At 42.8% G+C, this 25,063-nt stretch overlaps 2 protein-coding genes across 4 annotated transcripts in view; one reads left to right on the forward strand and one right to left on the reverse strand.

Annotated features, from left to right (window-relative positions):
* Positions 1 to 1,254, forward strand: part of arxa (aristaless related homeobox a) — a 6,564-nt gene extending 5,310 nt beyond the window's left edge. Inside the window, exons 4-5 of the mRNA XM_053612064.1 lie at positions 283 to 605; positions 780 to 1,254. Of these exons, the coding sequence (XP_053468039.1) occupies positions 283 to 605; positions 780 to 1,047 (591 nt within the window). The 3' untranslated portion in view covers positions 1,048 to 1,254. The remainder of the gene's footprint in view (positions 1 to 282; positions 606 to 779) is intronic.
* A 3,786-nt stretch (positions 1,255 to 5,040) lies between these two features.
* pola1 (polymerase (DNA directed), alpha 1) overlaps positions 5,041 to 25,063 on the reverse strand; it is a 44,837-nt gene continuing 24,814 nt past the window's right edge. For 2 of the 3 annotated variants that reach the window (XM_053611107.1, XM_053611106.1), the window contains exons 33-37: positions 24,849 to 25,030; positions 22,592 to 22,723; positions 15,529 to 15,645; positions 11,904 to 12,000; positions 5,041 to 5,784 (exon numbers count right to left, since the gene is read on the reverse strand). In XM_053611107.1, coding sequence (XP_053467082.1) covers positions 5,645 to 5,784; positions 11,904 to 12,000; positions 15,529 to 15,645; positions 22,592 to 22,723; positions 24,849 to 25,030 — 668 coding nt within the window. In that variant the 3' untranslated portion in view covers positions 5,041 to 5,644. Of the gene's footprint in view, positions 5,785 to 11,903; positions 12,001 to 15,528; positions 15,646 to 22,591; positions 22,724 to 23,145; positions 25,031 to 25,063 lie in introns of those variants that run through there. The other variant, XR_008384417.1, reaches the window with a different exon arrangement.

Here is a 25,063-nt window from a genome sequence, read left to right on the forward strand (position 1 = left end):
TCGGTGCGGCCTGAAACCAGATTTTAATTAGCAAAGTTAGGCTAACGGACCATAAGAGAGCAGGGCTTAGGGGTCGTGTAATTACCCTTGACTTTCCGCCTATTTGTCACCTCATTAAAGCGAGGCAAATATTGCAGACGGATTACAGTGTTGAGCTCAGACAAGCATGCAGAGCGGTAAACAAGTCGGAATACAAAGTGGAGTGAATGAGCGAATGACAATAATAAGATCAACATTTTAAAACGTTGTCGATTAACGAAAGTCATTCTTGTTCATGTCCAGGTGTGGTTCCAGAACCGTAGAGCAAAATGGAGAAAGAGAGAGAAGGCAGGAGTTCAGTCTCATCCTCCAGGTCTGCCCTTCCCTGGTCCATTAGCTGCAGCTCACCCCTTGAGTCACTATCTAGAGGGAGGCCCGTTCCCTCCTCACCCACACCCGGCTCTGGAGTCGGCCTGGACTGCTGCAGCAGCAGCCGCTGCCTTTCCAGGACTCGCGCCACCACATAATAGCTCCGCCCTTCCTCCTGCAACACCCCTCGGCTTGGGCACCTTCCTGGGCACCGCCATGTTCCGCCACCCGGCTTTCATCGGACCCACTTTTGGCAGGTAGGCTGGTGTGATGAACAAGCTCACTGCTAGGAAGTGTAGTATTTTAATAATCCTCTTGCTTGACCTCTGAGGAGGTTTAGGAACGTCCCCATGATGGAGTCGCAAATTCGAAAATGGATTTTTTTTTTTTTTTTTTTAGAATTGTCTAATCAGCTTGACTCTTCTGCTCAGACTTTTCTCCAGCATGGGCCCCCTGACCAGCGCTTCCACGGCCGCTGCTCTCCTGCGCCAAGCCACGCCACCTGTTGAAAGTCCGGTGCAGCCACCCGCAGGACTGTCGGACCCTCCCACCGCCTCGTCCTCTTCCTCCACCTCCACGGCTGCCGACCGCCGAGCCTCAAGCATCGCCGCGCTACGTCTTAAAGCAAAAGAACACTCGGCTCAGCTCACTCAGCTGAACATCCTGCCCGCCAGCACTACGGGGAAGGAGGTCTGCTGAAGCTGTCGCTCTGAAAAAATAAACCCCTTACTGAAAAAAATAAGAAAATAAGAAAATAATAATAATAATAATAATAATAATAAAGCATGACCAAATCCACAGTGCAACAGCACACTGGCAAGGCATCCGAGCCCTGGTGGCGTGATGCACTGTTACAACGCCCATCTTATTGGACATCCTCCATCAAAGACCCGAACCCCAGTCTGCAATGTAGCTACACTGCCAAGCAACAGCCAGTGAAATCATACTTAGGAAAACCACTCTATTTTTTTGTGGGGGGTCAGGGGTGTGATGACAGCACTCACACACAAAACAGCAACAACTTCTCCTCTGCAAGAAGCATCAGCTCCAGTGTGGGACCAGAGGAGGGGGTCAATATGCCAAAGGGAACTGCTAGAACCCTCCAAACCGCACCATCACCAAATTCATCGACTGAGAAATGCGAGAGAAAAAAATAAATAATTCAACAACCTCCCGTCCTCTCCGTGAAGATTACTCCTTCATCCCTTGTGTTACGATCTTTCTTCAAAAGGACAATGATGGAGTTCAGATTGCTTGCTCATTGACCTGTTAAGAGTAGCCTATTTGTACATACACACATAAATATATATATACACACACACACACACACACACACATTAGCACTGTAAAGATGATGAATTGAATGAAGGAAAACCTTAAGCTTAAAAGAAGGTGTACATTTGAAAACAATGAAATTGAAATTCACTTGATGTAGTATTGTATGAATGTTTCCTAGTAGAGCGCAACTTATGTTCATTTTACAGAATTTTAGGTTTGTAGATGATTTATTTATGTCTATATCCTGTGGACTGTTCAGATCCACAGCAGGACACACTGCTGTTCGACGAGAGACTCTTCTGGGTTTTTTTTTTTTTTTGGCAAAGCCAAGCAGAATAATAATGATAAAAAAAAATAATAATAAAAAAAGTATGAATAAATCAGCTGAATGAATCTGAAACCCCAACCATTATTTTACAAACACCTTGTTATTATTATTATTGTTTAATTCCGTGATTAAATTTAGACAGAAATAATACAATAATAATAACACACAGAAATGTATAGCATGCATTCAGAAATAAAGTACAGAAGCAATATAATTTAGGATTTTTTTTGTTTTGTTCCAGTATGAATACTTCCATTTTAACTACTTTAACACCCTTTAATACTTTGAATAGCCCGTACAGGCCAGTTAATATATTAGTCGTGTCTACATCATTTTTAAGGAGTTATTTAATGCATAGAAAACAAGGGGTCATGATTTTACGCATTTTACGAGAAATAATAATAATAATAATAATAATAATAATAATAATATATATTTTTAAGTGCCGCAATATTATTATTCCTGCAAATATTTTCTTCGTGGTTGTGCTTTAATGTGTAAAAAAAAAGAAAAAAAGAAAGAAAAAAGGTGTAAAGAGATGATTATTCGCTCCATTAGTCGTGCTTATATTCATGGCGCTTTTCAATTCCACCTGTTAACAAAACACGCATGAAGAAGTTTCAGAGGCCGCAAACTGAACTCAACATGTGTAATGCCGACTAAATCGAGGCGAGTCTTTTCTTATTAATGAAGTAACAACTAGTTTATCAGAATGTCTTTTCTCTGGATTTAGTTCCCTCCCTAAAATCCTCTCCGCTGGATTGCGATGCCATTACAACAATCAATGCGGCTCCTTTCAGCCAAGTCGTTTTGACCCGTCCATGGTGCCGAGGCAAATCGCGTGAAATTACCTCTAGGATTAATTTTCCGTTCTTCTTTTTTTGTTTAATCGCCTACTCGCGGTGAAAAGAGTCCCCTTTCCTTGTTTTACACCCGCTAATCCGACTCATTTCGACACCACAAACAAGCAGGATCAGTGGAAATGGAAATAAAGCTTTATGAAGATGGGTTAGAAGAAAGAAAGGGGGTCTTTCTCTCTCTCTCTGAAACGTTTGTGACTCTTCAAATAATTTATTCTCACTAACTCCGTGCACTAAGGACCCCCCTCCCTCTCTCTCTCTCTCTCCATCCATCCATCCATCCAAACTCCTAGAAGTCCATATTAAACATTTGACATGCCATGCTGCCTGACAAGAGAGGTAGAATATGTTCAAAGGGGCATTAAGGAGGGAGGAAAAGAAAAGAAACCCATTTTCTCGGCAGCTACAGCATATGAGGACTATTATATTTAACAGGGAGAGCTCTGGAGCGCAGGGCTCGACCACCTCTCCACCTCCACAACTACTTATGTGGGGCTTTTATTTATGAGATTATAACGAATTCTTCAGCCTAATCTTATTATTAGTTTTAGTAGTAGTCTAGTAGTAATAGTATTGTGAACGTTATTAAGGAAAGGTGACACAATGAGCTGGCAAACAAAGGAACTCTCGCGAGATCTTTGGAGAACTTGGGTAATTAAGAAAGGTTTATTTTAAAAAAACAAAACAAAACAAAACAACCCCCCCCCCCCCAACAACAAAAAGAAAGTTATAAGCCGTGATCAAACATTTATCATCACATCAGCAACAAGTTAGGTCTGAGAACTCACAAAAAGTGTCGCACATCAACTTTTTTTTTTTGTACTTGATTGTGAATTTCTTGAGTCGCGTCTGGAACGGATAATAATAATCATGACGCGTTTTTTGCGCCTCTCGGTCCGGCCGCAGCTCGATTGGATTCGATTGGCCGGGCTGCTGGAGGCACTTTGATGAGGCTCTCGTCTCCCATTTTGGAGTCGAAGTGAAGAGAAGGAAATAATAAAAAAAAAAATCAGTGAAAAGGCTGAATGGCTGGGGGGCCCCACTCGCACCGTGTCCTCTTGTTACCCCTCCATTCCCCCCTCCCTGTGGGCGCGCCTTAATTCCCCCGCGTCTCTTTTACTCTCATCCAATTAGTTCGGTGTATTAAGCGGTTTATCATCTCATAGCTCACCATTGAAGGAAACAAGGGGAGCACTTTGCAACGGGAGCGGCTTTTCCTTTTGACACCCACAGCTACTTACATATTCCTCCGCGCAATGAATAATAGCGAGAGAATGGCGCACTAATTCCCCCATCAAAGGAAACCTTGTCCTACTACTATTTCTGGTCCGAAGGCGGGCAATAAAGCTTAGCAAGACACACACACAGAAAAGGAGGGAGAGAGAGAGGGAGAGAGTTCTTATTAGCTTAGGGAGCAAAATGAATGCAAAGCTGTGCGGCCATTGAGCGAGCCGCAGTTTGAAAACAGCCTCCGCTGGCACGATAAACGCTTTTGGAGGAATGCGTCACTGAAACCCAAGCCCATGCACTGATGACTTAACCTCGTACAGTGCGCGGAATAAAATATTTATTATACACTTTACACAGGATAGCGCATGCATATTATATATATTATATATATATATATATATATATATATATATATATATATATATATATATATATATATATATATATAAAAAAATAAAGATCCCTTCTTTTAAGCTGCACTACTTATTCAGGTCATGTAAAGTATTTTGTCGCTCCGACGCACAGCAGATGTGATATAATAAATATATAAATTAACTTCTCAAGCGACACGGGCCTCCGCATGAGCGCTGTCCATCTCTCTCTCACACTCACTCACACACACACACACACGGGACTAAACCCGGGCCAGAACGCCACTCTGAAAGTGTACACTCTCTGAGGTCGATGCCATTAGTGGCTGTCGTCTAAAGTGATTTTTCAAGCACGGTACTTATGGAAATTGGCATTTGCAATGATGAAATGGTGTAAGGCATAAAAAAAGGGAAAAAAAAAGAAAGAAGAATTGTTCACCTGTCATTATAAACGCACAGAACAAGCGCCATTTTTTTTAACACATGCAGCTGAACCGACTGCAATAAATATTCCGACCCCTCATCCATCCCTTCATATCACAATCTGGAGAAATAGTATTCCATCCCGCCCAAACTTAACATCTGGATATGTTTTTAAAACGCAAAAAAGCAAACTTGTTCTTAATCAAATTTATTTAACTTGCAGTATAAAAACATTCAACGGAAACGAGATCAGACGTTCATTCGAATCGACAACAAAATCAACATGTGTTGAAAGAAAATGATAAAACCTAGAATCCAAGTGCAAGTATATAGGTAATGTCCCAAACGAGCGTCCAATCGGTCCGGCTCCTCGAATCACCAGGCCGAGTCTGTATCATTGGCTAATTGCTAAGCTGTCAAGGACCAGTGGTGGTGGAGAGAAGTTATTACCCCTGATTGTTCCCTCGTTGTGTGTGGCGGAATGAAGAGGAGGAGGAGGGGGTTTGGGTTGAAGGTGCTGGTGTTTTTATGGGTCTTTAGACTCTCCTCATGTCCATTTTACCCCCGAATTGGGATCGATTAAAGACAGGGCTAAATGGACATGATGGAAGATGTTGAGTGACAATCAGCCAATCAAGGAAGCTCTCGACGAGCGCTGCAATCATCATGACCACCAGAAATACAGGTGAAGGAAAGCGCAGACATCACAGGTATATAATATAGTACGTGTGTACGAAAACTAATCCTGGTTAGAAAAAAAATCATCAGCCCACGCACCACCTGAAAACTGGTATGCTAATAAAACATTACTTTAATGACGTAAAGGCCTGGAAGAGTTTGGCGAGGTTGACCTCGGAGTAGCTGCTGGATGCCAGGACGCGGTCCACCACCGTCTTCAGCTTCTTATAGACCTCTCTCTCTTCGGTATAATATTTCTTGAATTTCACTGTGGACAGAGCGGAGAACAGATTAGCGCATCGATGAAGATGTGAAAGCGGAACTAGGTAAAAGGGAAAACATGACGTGTACTGTACAAGGCTGCACGGCTCCAAGTTCACATTAACGGGCAACAACATTCTTCAACGTACTTGTGCAAGAACGTAGAAGAACGTTATTCTAATCAAATTAGGTTAGCAAAGTGACGAATCCAAACTGAAACGATTCCCCAGGACGATCTTACGAAGCATGTGGTCTGACGTTTCTTCGTTTCCCTGCTCACAACTCAAAAACACAAAAATGGAAGAACATCTCAACTATGGTTCCATCTTTAAAAAAAGATCTTTGGTGCTTTTGAGGAGTATGGAGCTAGTACGGTTAGCTTGATTTGCAAATCTAATCTGAGAACAAAGCTAGTAAGAAGCCGAGTGCATGACATGTAAATCAAACAACTAATTTTCACACCGATTAGCACGTTATTTTATTTGTGTTTAAATAAGTAATTGGCTTTAGAAGATGTAAATAGCTACTACCAGAGTCCTGGACAAGCCAAACCCACAAGAGATGACCGCAATGGTTGATACACGCCTACAAGAGACAAACCACAAGCAACTTGTTACTTGCAAGTGGGAACGAAAGATTACAGTGAAAATAAACAACCACATTCACGTTGATGACATATTTATAGATTTTTTTTATAGCGAACCGTTGCTTTTGGTGTTAACAAGCGTACGCCTTTGGTACCTTTATCCTTCACCTGGAAATGTGGATACATTGTACCTTTAACATAATTTATAGAAGGTAAATAATTACATTTGAGAGAAAATGCATACAAAAAAAAAAAACAAACAAACAAAAAAAACAAATACTTATAACGTTGGCTTAATACAATTCATATAAACAACAAACAACCCGAACAACAAGCATCTTTTTTCTGACAACGCCAACTGTAACGTATCAAACAGACATCCCAAGCGGTTAACTCCTAATAACCTTCTTATAATTTCTGAGAGAAAAAAAAACCTGAACGAAATAATAAAGCAAATATAATCAGCTAGAAAAGAGGAATCCATAGACACTGAGAGAGAGACGGAAAACCATCGGTTATAATATCGAACTCTGCTCTCGGACAGAAGACTGAAGAGGTTTATCAAGTATCATTTCAAACAAAAGTCCCCAAAAATCAATAACGCCGCAGTAATCCGGGCATACGCCGGCGGTTTGAGGGGCTAGGGGTCTGCAGAAGACTGGAGGCTAAATAGAGCGCGCTGCCAGGGAGCCGAGAGGTCAGGCAATCGGGTCGATATCCCGGGTCATTTATCCCGATGGGAGGGCCTTCAATGACAGAGAGGAGATGATGGCGGAGCCACTGGCAGCCTCGCAGGACTGAACTGGAATTACTGACCGAGTCGAAGGCTTTAACCAAAGTCTTTTGTAAAGCTGAGTCTCTGCACGGATTCAGAAAGATATGCGAATTTTTAAGAATCTGCCTATGTAAAAGAATCTCGGCACACGAAGCTGCAGTTGGTCCTCCTGCCAAAGAGGGGCAGCGTGGTATTATAGAGACATCCAAACAATTGTCGTTGCTGAGAAAATGCAGGCGGGACTCGATCAGATCTGCTCAAACGCCTGTATTTTAAATCACAGGTCACTTTAATTAGCAAGTGAAGAACAAATACGGGGTCAGAAGAGTGGAAATATGCAGCTAAGAACAGGCACGAAAAACTGAGATACTACACACACACACCCCAATGTCAACTTCCATTATCTACCACAGATATATTTTACCATGAAAAGAGAGAGAGAGAGAGAGAGAGAGAGAGAGAGAGAGAGAGAGAGAGAGAGAGAACAGAAGGCTTGCACATGAACCAGAGAGAGGGGGAGAACACTATTTATCTTTGGGGGGAAGAGAGGAAAGAGAAGAAAGAAGGTGATGCATGATCAAGCGAAAGCAATCATGTCATCATTTTTTTTTTTGAAAGGAGGGAGAAAATAATTCTTTTTGTCCTCCCTCTCTTCTCCTCTGTCTTTTTCTCCACTACCTCCTCTTCTTCATTCTTCCCCCAATCATTGTATGGGGAACGAAAAGAAAAGAGCAACTTAAAAGCCACAAAAGGTTGTCATAGACCTTGCTTTCCCCCCTTAAGCCCGGTAGGGGTCGTATTTAAAATAAATAGCGTTTGGAAGGGAGGGAGAGGGGAAAGTGGGGGAGAAGAAGATGAGGAGAGGCGGAAAAGAGAGGAGAGGTAAAAGGAAGGAGGGAAAAGGAAGAAGATAACGCAACGGAGAAACTGAGAAAGCAGAGATGGGGGGGGCTGAGAGAAGTGAAGACAGGAGGCAGGGAGGGAGACGAAACTCGTCCAAGAGAGAGAGAGAGAGAGAGAGAGAGAGAGAGAGTGAGTGTATCAGCTTCCATGCGCTCTAACTAGGTGTAAATACAATAACAAGCATGTAATTAAGTGAGCATGATGAAGTTAATGGAGATCATACATTCCATTTGGGCTGCTTATGAATATTCTATTAGATGTTATCAGGCAGCTGGAATAGCTGTTAATTTAATCATCACCGCGAGCAGGGAAAAGTTCTTTGTGCGAGTGTAATTGCACAGAATGAATAATTGATTTGACAATCGCACCCGCGGATTTGCAGCAGCTCGAGGCTGGCAGAGTGCGGGGGAGGCGGGGCGGCGAGGCCGAGAGCTCGGCGCCCTGAAAAGGTTGCAGAGGAGATAGCCTGCAAATTGAGCATTAGCTGCACACTGATAAAGGACAATTTTTATTTTATCAATGCAGCAAAATTATATTACAGCACGAGCATAATCACACTGCCCACACTTAAGAAGAGACAAGGGAATGAGAGCGAGGCAGAAAGGATGTGTGTGTATGTGCGTGAGGAAGAAAAAAAAAAAAAAAAGAACAGAGAGAGAAGAGAGAGAGAGGCATTAAAAAGGATGACTAAAAGTATAAATTGGAAATAAATTGCTCTTCATGAAAAGAATGGAATCAGAGTTCAACATGATTTGGAAGTCATTGATATGGGATATCTAATAATCTAAAAAAAGAAAGAAAAAAAAGGAGGAGAAAACGCTTTATTATGGAAGAACTCCTGCCGTGTGTGAAATTGCCTCCACATTTACCTCGCTCGCTGCAATCAGTCAGAGGACTGTGGTCTACATGTAGATCAGATTCTGCATCTGAAATGTCTCCCACACACACACACAGACCAAAAGCACTCTACTTACTCTGTGAACACACACATGCATTCCTGTTCGTTCCCAGCTGAGAGCTCGATGGTGAAACCTGGAGCCCGACCGTGGGCCTGTACAGCGTTTCTGGACGCTAACGCGTGACACGCTAACGTGATAAACGGTGCGATTTTCCGTGATTTGTCCATACATACTGTAGTTTGCGGTCTAAGAGACAATCAGATTTGGTCGTTTGAATCAAAAGCGTGAAGAGAAAAATAGGTTTGGCGGAAGAGGGAAAGAAGAGGTGAGAAGAAATGGACAATCTCGCACGTACTTGCTTCTGATCAATCTCTGGGCTGTAGTACAGGCCGACCATGAACTTTTTGAACAATAAAGTAGCGCTTCCTGTCAGCTGGTCCTCTCAGGAAATGCAGAAAAGATAGAAAAGAGTAACCTGGTGCTCATCCTTATAGAAACGAAAGAAAATCTCTCACTCAACACTTTCATCAGCGTAAACGACACAGACGTCTGTGCGAAACATCAGGATCGGATACTCCTGCGTTCCTACACGATGTTTTGGGCTAATTTGTATACACGTGCTGCTAATTAATAGCGCCCCCTTGTTAAGAACTGTCAGGAAGTTTAAGTCAGGTCAAACAAGGGAGGTGCAACAAAAAAAAAAAAAAAAGAGAAAAAAATCACTCAAGTGTGAACTCGCAATTTCATCATCAAGCAGCTGAAACGGCTCAAGGCCTTGGCTGCTGGTGCTGCGAGCGACGCACAGCCGCAATTCAGGTCAGAAAGGAAAGAAGAAAGAGTCAATCGGTCAATCAGACCCAAGACTTCATCAGCTTAACGTCTCTGAACTCCTCAGACTGACCAAGCAGGCCCATTTACGCAGCTCTATTGTTCACGTTGTGGCTGGAGTCCGAAGGCTGAAGTAGGATCGCCTCGCTCACCTCTGGCCCCCGTGTCCAGCGTCTGCAACCCCCCCCTCGCTCGCTCCCTCCCGGCACTGTACGGCCGCAGTTATCTAAAGCGCCACAATAACAGCGCAGCCGACAGAATAGCGCCAAGATTGGTTTTTCTATTGTGCCGTCGCGCTGGCATAATGCCCACTTTAAAAGCAATTCCTCGCTCATCAGAGACAGACAGAAAATCTGCGACGATACGACACTAAACGTCGCAGGGTGGTGGAGGTGGTGGTGGTGATGGTGGTGGGGTGGGAGAGAGAGAGCGAGAGTTTGGTGTGAATTCAGTAAAATTACAATCGTGTGTGTGTGTGTGTGTGTGTGTGTGTGTGTGTGTGTGTTGCGAAAGGGGGCAGCTGAAAGTTTCTAGAACTACACTTTATTCCATCATTCCCACTACACCGGCGCCTTTCTCTCGGCCCAGGGCTCGACCTCACACTTCTTCCCTTTTGTGGAGTAAATGGACTGAAGTAAAGGATACATCACTGCTGACTGCAGAGAAGAATCAACTACAGGCCTCAAACAAGTCTCCACTACTCACCAGCTCTTTGCAGGAGGAAGGGAGGGGGTAAAAAACAAGAAGGATGTCCAATAAAAAAAAAAAAGAAAGAAAAGAAAAAAAAAAAATGGAACACTAAAAGCACAGACTGGGACTGAAAACCGAAAATAAAATACTAAGGCTTTATGGTAGTATTCCCCCCCACCTCTTTGTGTGTGCGGACAATAGAAATGGGGTCAAAATGAAAAAAACTAATAAATCATTATAAAAAGTAGTCATCTTACTGATACTGATCACACGGTAAGCTAGGACAGCGAGTACAAGCGAAGAAATTCGTCATAAATGCTACGAGTCGATATTTCCGACATGGCAAAGGCCCACCTAGGGTCTAAATCAACACCTGGATCAGGTAAAGACAGTAGCCTTGATGCAGCCCTGTAATTTCTCACCAAGCCTATAAGCCAAAGTCTATAATACACTAACACGCAGTATTGCAGTGTGGCCTTAGAGAAGCAGCCATGAAATAATCAGAGTCGATATAGGGTGAAAATTCTTAACAATATTTACATCCAATCTGAACTGGGCAGAAATCAGATGTAGTGGAATAATCATCAATCAAAAAAAAAAAAAAAAGAAAAATTGTGGAATTAGAGGCAAGGCCGAGCGTGGAGACAGGTCAGAACGCCAAAGATTGGCCACAATCACCTCCGAAGAAACAACTGTAGGGAAAAGTAGAAATAAAAAATTCCAGAGAAGCCAAGTCTATAATCATGTTAGCCCCCACCCTCATACTCCCTCCTCTCCACAGCCACTCGGCTTGCTTCATGTTCTGAGTGGTCATCTATTGATTACACGTTATATTTATCTACGCCTATCGCTCTCGCTCCGGACCTCATCGGCACACGGAGAAAGAAATAAATAAATTTACAAGTCCGTTCCAAGTGGTGCTTTTTAATCAAGTGACATCAATCATCGAGGCTGGTCTGTAAGTAGAGTAAGCTGCGGTTCGGCCTCGCCTCCGGTCGCACGGAGGCCGGATCCTGCACGGGGCCGCTGGAAATATATGCTCCATGTCCCATTATTTATGAAGGCCTATCCTTTTGCCTTCTCGCCAATTACTCGCCCTATCATTTTCTAAAATCTAAAAACTGTTTTCAATCAACACAGCCAACGCTATTACTGAGTGCCTGCCGGCCCTGAGAGGAGGCTTTTCTCCCTCTCGCGCTCCCTCAAACTGATTGGACCGCTTTGCATTCCTCACCGCTCCGTGATTGAATCCCTCGCCTGAATTAAGGCTGTCGACTCGAGGAGCTGCACATCCTTAACCCCCCCCCATCCCCACTCTTTTTCCACACCAACCCCATGACCACCTCCAGCCTGTGCTGTGTGAGCATCAGTGTGTGCGTGCGTGCACGTTTATAGTGCGGGTTAAAAATGGCTGACGCGGCTCTGCCGTGTTACCGTCTTCTTACATTTCTCTTCTCCCTGCAGGATTTTGGTGGTGGTGTATTCCCAGTCGAAGATGAACCTGTAGAAGCTCAGCTGGTTGTAGAGCGCCTTCTCGGAATACTGCAACGAGAAGACAAAAAAAAACAAAAAACAGACATGGCGCATCGTTTAGGTTTAAAGAGCGAACAATGAACGTACTGCATCACTTGATGCAACAAAAGGAGAAAAGGAAATGAAGTGAGAAACAAGCCAGGGTGTTTTAAACACCATGTTATCAATACGATGATGTGTGAACTCAAATTCACTCAGAAACCCTCTTCAAACTGTTTAGTGACGCTGCGGTGGTCGATTACTCAATCGCTTGTTCACATTGAAAAAGGAAAGGGGGAGAAAAAAAAAAAAACAATTAACCATAATCACACGGATGTTTACCTCACGTCGGTTTAGCAGTGTGTTTTTTTTTTTCCCCTCGCTCATCTCGCTGGGGAAAATGGAAGGCTGGAGCGTAATGAGATTGGTGCAGTTCAATCAGGGAAAGCTGGAGAATCACCTGCGTTAATTACAGCTGGAGAGACAGGTAGTGTTTGTCATATATTCTCCACTGTCATAGACAGAGGCAAACACAGTCGCTCAGGCGAGCCCTGAGTTTAGAGTCATATAACCTGCCAAATCTGTCTGCTTGGCCAAAAAACCAAGTGCCCGTGTCGCTCGCTCCCCTCCAGCAGAGGTACCACAAAAGCAGGAAACAATTTGTTTGGTTTGTAAATGCTGCTGTAATTATCGTCGGCCACGTGCCTGCCTGCCAGACGTGCTCAGGTCGGGAGAGAGAGAGAGAGATGAAAAGAGACAGGGAGAGAGCGAGAGAGAGAGAGGACTGAAATTACCTCGAAAATTACCTACTTCATAATAGTTTGTTTTGATAAGGCATTGTGTGCGGAGCTGATGAACAACGGAGGCTGTCAATTTGATTAGCCATTATACTTTTGTGTTAATTGCCATTATTGGGTCGCCGTCGCTACAAGTCACCATAGAAGCCATGCAATGCACGACAGAGAGAGAGAGAGAGAGAGAGAGAGAGAAATAGAGCGAGAGAAAGCATGCCGCAGAGGGAATTTAGCGAGGGCCTCTCTTCAGCTTTTAATTGCCCTCCACAGCTTCCGATGAGGCCAGCAGCTGTTGACCCATAATGCACTATCTGGTCAACAAGCGTGCCCGTCGATTCAGCAATGCGGCCATAATGGAGGCCTCATAGCCAGCGCCAGCACGGCAAACACCGTCTCTACTGAATAAACATGTGTACGCGTGCGTTTCCTGCGAAACTGTGGAGACTGTATACGATTAATATAGCTATAAACTCCCCGACACACACACACACACGCGCACGCACACACACACGAGGCAGGGTCAGCGACCAGCTCCACAGCTCCTCTCGCACCTCTGACAGGTGTCAAAAAGGCGTGGCGAGCGGCTCATCAACCGTTATTCAATTTAGTATTTAGTCACCCGGCCACGTCCGTACCACTCTCGTGCTCATCTTCCCCTTATCGCCCCCTCCCTCCTTACCAGTTTTGGTCGGCTCGATGCTTTTTTTCCCTGTACTGACACCATTTCAATTTTCGCCGCAAATCTGCAGCATTTTCGGCCCGAATGACTAAGAAGCAAACCAGCTGTGAAATTGCCTCTCCCCAGAGACCCCACATCCTCCACCACCGCCGCCGCCACCACATGATAAAGCCACAACACTATACACTACACAACACCTGAGTGCCAAAACATATGAATAAGACACAAAACTATAATGCTAAAACGTCATTTAAATCCCTTAACGTATACGTTTCAAGTCAGAATGAACCGAAGATGAACATGACGTTTAGATAAACTCGGGGAAAAGGCCCTAAGTGTCACTTACAACTATAAAAGCGCGCCTGGATGTAAAGAACTTATAGAAATGTGCACATCTAATCCAACAGCAGAAAAAAAAAATCGTCTTTTTTTTTTTTAATTCATGCAGATCTCTGCAGCTGCAGCAGAAGGAGAGAAAAAAAGGCAGTTTTGATGAGGCTTAACACAAAACGCTCCAATTTGAGTTAATTTTAATGGGCCGAGCCGAAAAAAGGAAGGCGATCGGCATCACAAGGTTTCATAATGAGTCAATATATGTAAATCTTTACAAGGCAAACACAGTGGGAAACAAAGACATTTAACTGAAGCGCCAGTTGATGTCTCCACTTTTTTGTGCGCATAATTTCTCCCCATTGAAAGGTATAATTGCCTGCTATTTGAAGATATTCATGCTCAATTTTTGAAATTAATTTCAATTGGGGGGAAATGTAGAAATGTCAGCTCCCTTGAAAGGGATTTGATTTCAATTATCCTTGCTCAAAGGACTGTGATTTCCAAATACACTTAAGCAAAATTATGACAAGAATTTTTGTTCCCAGAAATTCAGTGTTTAAAGAGCGATTAGGCGATAAATGGACTGGCTTTGAATTGAAGTGAATGCGCCGGTCTCCATCTGAAAGGCACTCAATTATCCCTGATTGCTCCCGTTATAATGTATCAAATAGAGATACCTGCTATTGCTGTAATTTGTGTGAAAATTAACATGCTGCAATTTCCACTAGAGGGAAAAAAGGAAGCCCTAATGGGTGCCTGAACGTACATCAATAAAACGGAGCCCGAGTGGGGAGGGGTCGGGAGTGAGGGAGGGGGAGAGAGAGAGAGCAAGAGAGAGAGATTGTGATTGAAGGAGAATGAGAGAGAGAACGAGAGGCCGTGCTAGAGAAAGAAAAAGCAACAGAGAGAGAAAAAAAAAAGAAAGGGTGGGGGGGCGAAAAGAAGAAAAAAACTAATTTACTGAAAATATTACAAATTGCACCTGTATATAACTCCTTCAAATTACCAGCCAATCAGTCTAAGGTGCCCATTACGGTTCCATTTAATCTGGATACAATGGCGGTCGATGTCTCCGTGGCCGTGGAGACACCAGGGAAGGCGAGGCGAGGCGCGGCGCATCGCTGTCAGGAGAGAGGAGAAGCTCAGAGCGACAGAGGGACGGCGAAAGGGGTGAGGAAGTTAATGTTTTATTCAGCCCGCAGTTTAAACTGCCATCTCACCAGGCAGAGAAGGGGACGCCTAAGTGGCTATGGTGACAAGAGAAATTGTCCTTTTGGGTTTCAACCTGTCGCCACAGAACCAGACGGAGAAATCAGCAGCCGTGGAGAGAGAGGGAGAGCGAGAGAGAGAGAGAGATTGAGAGAGCAAAACAATAACAACAAATAAAAAAATAAAAAAAAGGGATGCAGATAAGAGAAAAGCTGAAAATTCTGTCTGTCTGTCAGTCTGTATTGGTCAAAGTTTTTTGATTTGAGGTACACCTCCTAGCTGTGATCCCAAGATTAAGTGGGTGTGATTTGAGACACTGACACCCTCTTGCCCACCCAGGGCCACCCCCCAGGCCTCGGAAAACCTAATCCGTAGTCACTTATTAGTGATATATTGTCCACCAGAACAAGGAGAGAAGGTGTACAAAAGTGAGGGATGGAGGAGAGGAAAGGAACATAGAAGCAGCTTGTGTGATAAAGATGTTCACTGGCTCCACAGCGCCATCAGCTGGCCGAATGTGCGTCAGTACCAGGCACGCCGTACCTCGGGTTTGAGGGTGGACTTGCAGCATACGGGACAGATCGGTCCTGAACGCGAGAACGCGATGGGAAGACGACGGGTCCGGTTTCCACACGCCTGGTCCTCGCACAGCAGCCATCCCTGAGAGAGAGAGAGAGAGAGATTTGATGCAGTGAATATTTAAAACTATGCACATATCAACATTGAGCATTTTGAACAAGTTATAAAATGATAAAAATATATATATTTTTAAAAATAACTTGATATTTAAAACAAAATCTGATGGATGTGTGAAACTATTTTGCATAAATTAAGAGTTCCAATTTAATAATGCGCACACACACACATACAAAAAACCCCCAAAATCAGCCAATCATATGCCTTGTACACAAAGCCACTTGAATATTAATGAGGCTGTAATTCGATCTATAATTAAAACAAACCTCAGCAGTAGATACCCCGCTGTATCACTACAGTATCTCGATCACAATCAATCTGATCATAAACTTTAACATCTATGATCTTTATTTATTTATTCACAGAAAGATTTTATTTCTCGCTGATATTTAGCTTCTCAGGTTACCCAGGATGCACTAAAACATCCGCCATCTTAAACTCGTTAACACACAGACAGCTGCTGCTGTGGGTTAAGCCTGCAACACAGTGAGGTCAAATCCCAATTGACTTCATGCTCACTCCATAGGGTTTAACATAATGGCTTATAATGAGAGACCCTATCATGTGCACTATAATCCCCCCAAAAATATAAAAACATAGCCTTGTAGTCATGCAAGCTGGTATATTTGTTATATTAACAATTATTTCTTATTAAGATTTAAAGTATTGGCACACTTGATTTGGTTTGAGCCACTCGCTGACATTATTGCAGGATAAACTCTGGCAAATAAATAAATAAATATCGTATTACTGCTAGCTAACCAAACTCAGTGTCCACCTCTGACAGGGATTCACGTTTAAAAAAAAAAAAAAGAAAAAAGAAAAAACAAGAAAGGCTGTATGTGTTTGCTATTGCCTTTTGTCATAAAGGAAACATTCAGACCAATAACACGAACTGAAGGGAAATTAGAGAGAAACAGGGCAAGAAAAATGAGCATGCTCAAACGTAGTTGGGGGCAAAGAATAATTCTGTCAAATTTCCCCATCAATTGCCCCCCTATCGGAAGCTCGCAGCACTGGATTTTCCTGCGCTGTGGGTTCAGGGGCCTGGGACAGGTGCAGGAACCCCCCCCGCTGGCCATGCTTGCCTCTCCCCTATGATTAGAGCAGGGGCCAGGGCTAATGTGGGTAATGCCCTGCTAATGACAGAGCCCCCCCCCTCACCCCTCACCTCGAATAAAGCGCTCACCCTCACACCTGTCCCGCAGGGCATTAGCACCACCGCCTGCATTACAGCGGCCGGAGAAAAGACGGAACCGAGACACGGCGACGCAGCTGTCGACAAATCAGAGACAAGAAACCGTAAAGGGCTATGGGTTACGTCTTATTTGTGTTGGCTGAAACCGAACAAGGGACAAGATGGGGGTCTCAGGGGTCTAGACATCAATGCTAGATTAATTCTGCTCAAATGAAACGTTCACCAGTGACGTACTCCTCAACAAAAATGGCCGACTGGAAAGAGTGTCGTGTTTGAAATGTGAGCTCATTATAATATATGTATAAATATAAAAATATAGTTAAAAATATATATTATAATTATATATATTATAATTATATATATATATATATATATATATATATATATATATATATATATATATATATATATATAATCTCCCTACACACACACACACACAGAAAACAGTGCTGCTGAGTTCTGGATTCTGATTGGTCAGAAGGTGTTGATTATTTTTCTATAACAGCAGCTCTGACAGCAGCATAGCTCCAAACACAGCTTAATTTATAAGTAATGCGCTTGTTCTAACCAGTTATCGAGTTCTTTAAAAAAAAATCGTCGATATGGTGCAGTTTTTCGTAAGTTGACATTTATTGGACATATATGGAAGGAGTCTCCAGTGTCAGCGCTTTGTAACAGTTGCCACAGAACCAGTAAAGCTGTAACTAAGTTCTCCGACGTCTTCAGGATGGAGGAGTTTACGTTTCTTTGTGGTTTCTCGGTAACATGACAAGATGCGGGTTTTTTGTCTTATTAACATCATGAACGAGGAAGAAAAAAAAGGGAATTTCTCACATAAATCAACACAGAATCTTATCAGATGTCTGTACATTTTATGGCTAACTCTGTTACCATAGAAACATTCAGGATGACTTAAAAAAAAAAAATGCATGCATGTGTTTGGTGTAAAATGCGTGTAAAAGAGGAAGCTGTTTAAAAAAAAAAAAAAAAAGCTTTAGTTAAAGAACAAACTAGAAAAATCTGAATTTGATGCCAGATGTCAGCTTGTAAAAATGTCACAATGCCTTTTGTTGGTTTGTCACAAATTATAAACATTAATACTGTGTTGATTTTTAGTTGTTTTTTTTTTTTGCTGTTACCTCCGCGGCCTGTCACTTTCACGTTCTACCATTTCTGCTGAAGTGGCAGCCGGGCGTAATACCGTAATGTTAGTGATCAGGTGATCATTATTATTCTCAGTAGGAACCTGCAACCTGCTCGTTATACTCAATGTCCTGCGCTAAGATTAGAGTTCGATGTTAGCACTTAGCCTCTTTAATCTGGCAATGCATGAAGAGCAAAAAGTTATTTAATCGCCTTATGGTGCAAAATCATTTTAAACCTTAAAAGCAACTTTAAGAATCAAGATCTAAGTGCATAAGCCTGCTTTCACACTTCACTTTCTCTTTTTTTTTAAGAAAAAGAAAAAAAGATTCCCACTTTTTTTTTTTTTTAAAAACCTCCTGACCAATGCTGGTTAGTTAGGCTGAAATGAAATGAACGCAAGAAAATCAAACATGGAGGACAATTTTTTTACACTGAGAGAATATAATGAGACTTATGATGACACGGAAAAGATTTCATTAAAAATAACAGTGTGCGTATTTTTGGGATGTTCTCCAAACAACCTCGACATCACCACCGGAGTTACGCTAATCTTCATTTCATCTGTATTACTAAGAATAATAATAATCTAGAGAGCGGGACTGTCTGGTTAATCAGCTGATGTTAGCTAGGATTAGTAAGCGTGTGAAAGCACTGTAAGGACATTTTTCAGAGGGAAGAATCACCGACCTGGGGAGTCGTGTGGCTCCGACGGCGTATGGATGCCGCAAAACCAACAGCAAAGCGTAAAGTAACTGGAAGTACTTTCTACTGCATGGCTCGAGTCTGAAAATGGACAGTTTTAACAACCGTAGTCGGAACCTGTGTTTTAAATTTGCATACATTTTATACGTTTAATGATGGGACTTCCTTCATTTTAGTTTTGAGAGGTGCGCCATTATTCCTGTAACTTTAAAGCGACTATTCCAAACGTACAATCTAATGTTGGTTTCCTACATCACAGAGAACAGACGCATAAGAAAGCAGCACCGAAAGCCAAAGCACCTTGCCCCGCGCCCGTGATGTTAATTTGATCTCATTTCCTGAGCTCTGATTAGTTCTGGAGGGTCTCTTTTCTAAACCTTATCAGCTCCGGATTCAAGCTTATGATGGGTCTTATCACTCACCTGCACCATCAAACAAACACACACACACGCACCGGCATTGTTCACACTTTCACAACTTTATCAGCTTGTTTCGATTTTTCAATTAATCTCATCGGCGTGGCCTTTTTTGCGTGGTGGGCCGACGTTATTTGGATAATTAGCACCGGGCCTCGGAGCTGAGAGAAGGAAAAAAGAAAAAAAAGCCAAGGGACAGTAATTGAATCCTGACATATGTGAGCTGTTTGGTTTTCATTTTAAAGAGAGCGACGGTGTTATCACCCCTCTGTTTGCCCTACGGCCCTTTTGTGCTCGAGGAGGCCCAGGACTAAACCAACAGAACAGTTCCCATGGGCCAGGAAAGACAGTCAGAGGTGCATTCCTGCTTTAACGTCAGGAATATTAGATTTAAGGGATGATGGCACAGCTTACATACTGAATTCTGAGTTTTTAGATTACTAATCAATCTGATGTTGATGACATCCAGAATGAAAAATATTTTTTTACATAAATGCAAAAATAAAAAAAGAGAAAAAAATATAATTCACTCAGCTGCTGGCGGAAAAAGGGGGGATCCAAAAGAATCCACATCAATATTATGAAGGTGGAGATAAACACAGAAATACACAAATGAAAGAAAGGGTTCGCTTTCCAGCTGGAGTCCTTCAGAAACCTGTGTAACCGAGACAGAAGGGAGGGAGGGAGGGAGGGAGGAAGAAAAAGAAAGCAAAAAATCAAGGAGCAGCAGAAATGGGAAAAAAAGAAAAAAAAAAAAACAACAAAAAAAACCCGTCTAATTGAAACACTAAGCGCTGGCTTGAAGAGAGAGAGGCAGGATAAAGCCTCATAATTGCATAATTATACCAGTCGATACCTGACATAGTGAATACAGCCACTTCTGCAGACGTCAAATGAGTTCCACATAATTTAACCAAACACTGGGCAAAACCTGAGGGCGATGAATCAGCGCAAGGCAGCGGAAAGGGAGAGAAAAAAAATAAATAAAAAGGCTTGGCGCTTTGCTCTCCTCCTTCTTCATTACGATCCTGATGTGCTTAAGGACAATTTTCTTTCTTCCTGCATTTAGAAATTAAGTTCAGATTAACACAGGATAATTCAGACAGGGTGGGAAAAAAACCCCAAAAAAACCCCACACCATCCTGACACTCAGCACTCACTGAATCTAGCAGCATATATATAATATTATATTATACTATATTATATTATATAAACCTGCGATTACAGGCATCTGAGTGTGAAAGAGCTGCGAGACAACGGGCGTAGCACGGGCTTTGTACTTCAGTAATCAACAGATGTACTTACAGGCCGCGGCCTCAGCACCACAGAGCAGCTGAATGGGCCCAAAAAAAAAAAAAAAAAAAAAAAAAAAAGAAAAGTCCACTTTGTACATCTTCGCCTTAATCAAGGCTTTTCTATTCAGCAATTTGACCTTTTGTTCAAAACAGGATTATCTCACACACACACACACACTTTCTTTTTTTATTTATTTATTTTCTTCTCTCTCCCCAGCCAGTTACCAAGGGCGACCCATGTGACGAACGTAATTGCAATAATTTGTTAAACGCCATGGCAACCTACATTAGAATGGGGAGTAAATAAGACTGCGGCTCTCATTTCGTCCAAGGAGTCCGGGAACGGATGGAAAAAAAAAAAAAGAAAAAGAAGACAGAAGTAGACAGGAGTGCATATTTGCTTTGTCTCCAAAGCGCTGGTTTATTGGTAATGGTGGCAGGGTTTTAAAAAAAAAAAGAAAAAAAAAAGGTGGCAGTAATTCCACCCCGTGATTAATGCCCCTGCCGGTGTTGGTGTTACGCGCCTAACTCTACAAACACCTCCGACTTCCAATCTGTAACCATGTAAAGCCTCTAAAGTCGCCCCCACTCTATTACACAGGCCCGGCTTTCTTCGCTCCATCTCGGCGAACAAACGGCTCTATTTGAGCTCTCCCCTCAGCTGAAAGGAATCCTTAATTACACAATATTACCCCTCTTCATTGCTCTCGGGGTGGGAGGAGGGACGCCGGCGTGGGCCCCGGGCTTACAGGCCATGTTAGCATTCACAGCCAGCAGCTGGTTTACACACCTACTGACAAAGAGGGCCACAGGCACAGGGCCCTGCTCAGGGAGGTGGCTACATTCACACGACTAATTGATTTCTGCACAGCACGGTAGGAGGACGAAACCCTCCACCCCCCCACGTCACTTTCTCCCCCATCCATCCTCCTCCACCCCTCATCATCCAGCACTCACTTTCACTCTCACATTCTCATTCTTTCATTCTCTCTCTCTCTTTACCTGCTACTCTTACAATCACACACAATGACTGTTAATGGAACATTCACAGAAATAAATAAATTCTATAATAAATAAATAAATAAATGCTTCTCAATTCCTCAATCCTGCAAATTCCAGTACATACATGAATGACACGGCATTTTAGTACAACACAATGGTGAGCGTTATTCCTTTGCTAGGCTAAGCAGTTTTAAAGATGAATAACTGTACGTTGCGTGATAATCAGACTTTACTGCGTACGTTTTTTTTTTGTTTTTTTTTAACAATGTACGCCTACATAAGTAATACAATAATCTGAAAACGTATTAATAAACTGGATAAAATCGACACATTTACGGCACTCAAGTCATCTGATAACTGCACATTTCTGGGTTAAACAAACCTTATAAAAAACCTTTTAAATAGCTTTTTAATGACTTCCCCCCAGTAGTGAGGTGGTAGTTTCACTTCGTCTTTAATTTAAGTAGCTTATAAATAGATTAAAACTATTTGACCAGGTTTACGACACGTGTGAAGACGTTACTCTCGAGCCGCTCGAGACTAACAGAAACCTTTACGTTTGTACAGCAGAAAATTGTACTTCAATTCTGCGATCCTTTTACAAGCAGTTTCAATTATGAAATGGTTTTTTTTCCAGCCCCGGGTTACGTTTCAGCGCGTACACGTACACACTCGGGCTGAAATAAAACGGTCTTTAAATTAAATTAACGAAGATATATTTAATAAGCCGTGACATGTCAGCTCAGTTATTTTCCTTTGGTTAGGAGGTTCATGAAATTAAGATCGATTGGTTTCTCGATGTGGAATAAAGAGATGTCGATCTCTGGATTCTGATTGGTCAGAGGGTGCGGATTAATTTTCTACAAGAGCTGATTTGCAGAGACGCATACTTCAGACGCGCCACGGAAACGTTGTGTTGAGGTTTTCCGACATTCTTCGGGGACAGAGGAGATTACTCTTTGTGGGTCCTCTGTAACGTTTATTAATTTTTTTTTGTCTTATTAACACACAGAGAGAGAGAGAGAGAGAGAGAGAGAGAGAGAGAGAGAGAGAGAGAGAGAGAGTGAGGAGACGACTGTTTGTAGCTGCTATAACGTAAGCGAGAACAGGAACAGACTCGTTTCGTAGACGAGTTCAGGTGTCATACTCACGCTGTAGTATTTGCGGACGTGTCTCCGGATGTCCAGGAGAAGTTTGTTGCTGATTTGATCGTTGTGATGTAGTGGGCTCGCATTACAAGGGATGTGACAGCAGCGCTTCAGACTCGGTTCCATCACATGCCCCTGAGAGAGAGAGAGAGAGAGAGCGAGAGAGACAGAAAGAGACACAATTACATCAGATCAATATTCTTTTAAAAGAAATGTATTTCATTCCGATGTAGACTTGTTTTAAACTGTAATTAATTTAGTAAAGACATGGAGAATTAGTTTTGTGGAAAGTGCGGTCATTTTCATTTAACAAAAACGATAAAAAGAAAGAAAAGCCGCTCGTGTGATTTGTTGGCTTTTAGCAGCCCTGTCAAGACCGGCGTGGATTAAACAGTGGGTGGAAAACACAGCACCCCTTCATCCTGTCCCCTACCCGAGCTGTCTTCCACAGCCATTACATCTCAAACAGGCCAACACGCTCGGAACGTTAATGCGTCAGAACACTCAAATATCAGAAACTTTCTCTCTCCGGGAGAAAAACTTGACCGGCGCTTTACTTTATGACAGGAGGAGAGCGCTCAGCCGCCTGTTGGATCGGACCACCGGTAGTCTCCGTGAGCCATTAGCCTGTTTATGATGTTTACTCCCCATCATTGGATAGCACTTTGAGAGGAACAGTGCTTCTATGCAAATACTCTTTCGCCTCTCTCGGGCCGAGAGTGTGTTTGCATTCCTGCTCTCCTCCTCCCTCGTCTCTGATAAGAACGAAAGAAAAAGCTTCTCGCTGGACGGCTTGGCTGAGAGAGTCAAGGCTTTTCCTCCTGCGCGCTCGGTTTTCCCCCTCCCTCCCTTCTACACAGATGCTCCGAAATACCACGCTCTTAATTATTACACGGGCTTATCAGCGAGGCATGAGCAGCCGTGCGTGTGTGTGTGTGCGTGTGTGGGAGGGCAAATCAAAGTCGGAAAAGTGAGGACGTTCTAAGCAAACTATGCGCGCACACTTTATTTCTCCCTGTTAGTCTGCATTAGAGGTCCTTGTGAAAGAGTGCGAGTTCTCCGACACGCTAGGAGGACACGGCTCGGCGAGGGAGGGAGTGCGTGACTTTTTTTTTTTTTTTTACAAGTTACAGAAAGATGAGGGAAAGCTGCGCGTCGCTGCGTTTAACTTTTAATTAGATGTAGATAAGACTCCGCTCCTTTAACTGAATCGGACAGCTGTCCTGCGTCTGGGGGGAGGGGTGATGTGGTGGGACAACATGCACTCCCACTACCCAACAGCTAAAATTAAAGAGAACAGCCATTATAACAGCAGTTCTCAAAGTGAGATCAGAGGAACCGCTCAGATATCAGGTGATACTCTGTGACGTAATCCTGGGTTCACGCTAAAACAGATGACAGCGGTCTGGGCGTGTCTCACGATTACAGACGCCGATCAAAGCATAAGGAGGAATTGCAGCGTCGTCCGATAATACAAGCGATAAAACTCAGCACGAGGAGTTCGTCGCTCGCAGGAAACACTGGCTAAGCGAGAAAAGTTCAATATATTAAATAAATAAACAAATACTTTTTTTTAAAAAAAAAAACACCAAAAAAAACCAAAACAAAACAAAACACGCCGATCGATTGATATCCGAATATCGGCGACATCGAGGGATTCGGATGCGATGAAAGCGAAACCTTTACTTTACAGGTGTACGGGAGCACGCTTGGAGTGAAACAAAACCCGCTCTTCACTTGATCTGTAGCTACGGTGGATATAAAAAGTTTACACACCCCTGTTAAAACGGCAGGTTTTTTGTGACGTAAAAAAAATAATAAAATTAAACCGAGATAAATCATGTCAGAACATATTCTACCTTTTATTGTGAAATCAATCAATCAAATTAATCAATCAATCACATTCAAACTCATGTTAAATACTAATTAGCGTACACCTGCCATCAATTAAAGTGACTGAACACACGTGGGAGCTTTTCATGGCTGCCGTTTGAACCGGGGAAACCTAAAATGAGCGAAATAAAATGTACGGTGACATCACCGATTTATTAATAGCGAGTAAGATATGCAATTCAGTATCAATTTCACCAAGTACAAAAAAAAAAAAAAAAAAAAAAAAAAAAAGCATACAATTTTCGAAACAAACTATCAGTGCACGATTAATTATTATTATTATTTTCATAAATATGAATAAATCTATGAAATAGTTACTTCAGCGTTTTCTCCAGTTATGTAACGAACGACCTTGAGGAAGACTCACCGTTCCCTCAAACACGCTGTCGTAGATGTTCTCCGTGCCGCACTCGGGACAAGCGAAGGAGAACCTCTCGCAATCGCGATACCGTTCTTCGTCCGTCAACTGAGCCGGAACGCCCAGGAACCCATCCGACTCCTCCTCTCGCTGCTGCCTCTGCTGGGCCCGGAACTGCCCCGGGTCCAGACCTGAAGGACACGCAGGTGTGAGCTAAACACTTC

Source organism: Ictalurus furcatus, chromosome 23 (genome assembly GCF_023375685.1).
Source record: "Ictalurus furcatus strain D&B chromosome 23, Billie_1.0, whole genome shotgun sequence".
Classification (NCBI taxonomy): Eukaryota; Metazoa; Chordata; class Actinopteri; order Siluriformes; family Ictaluridae; genus Ictalurus; species Ictalurus furcatus.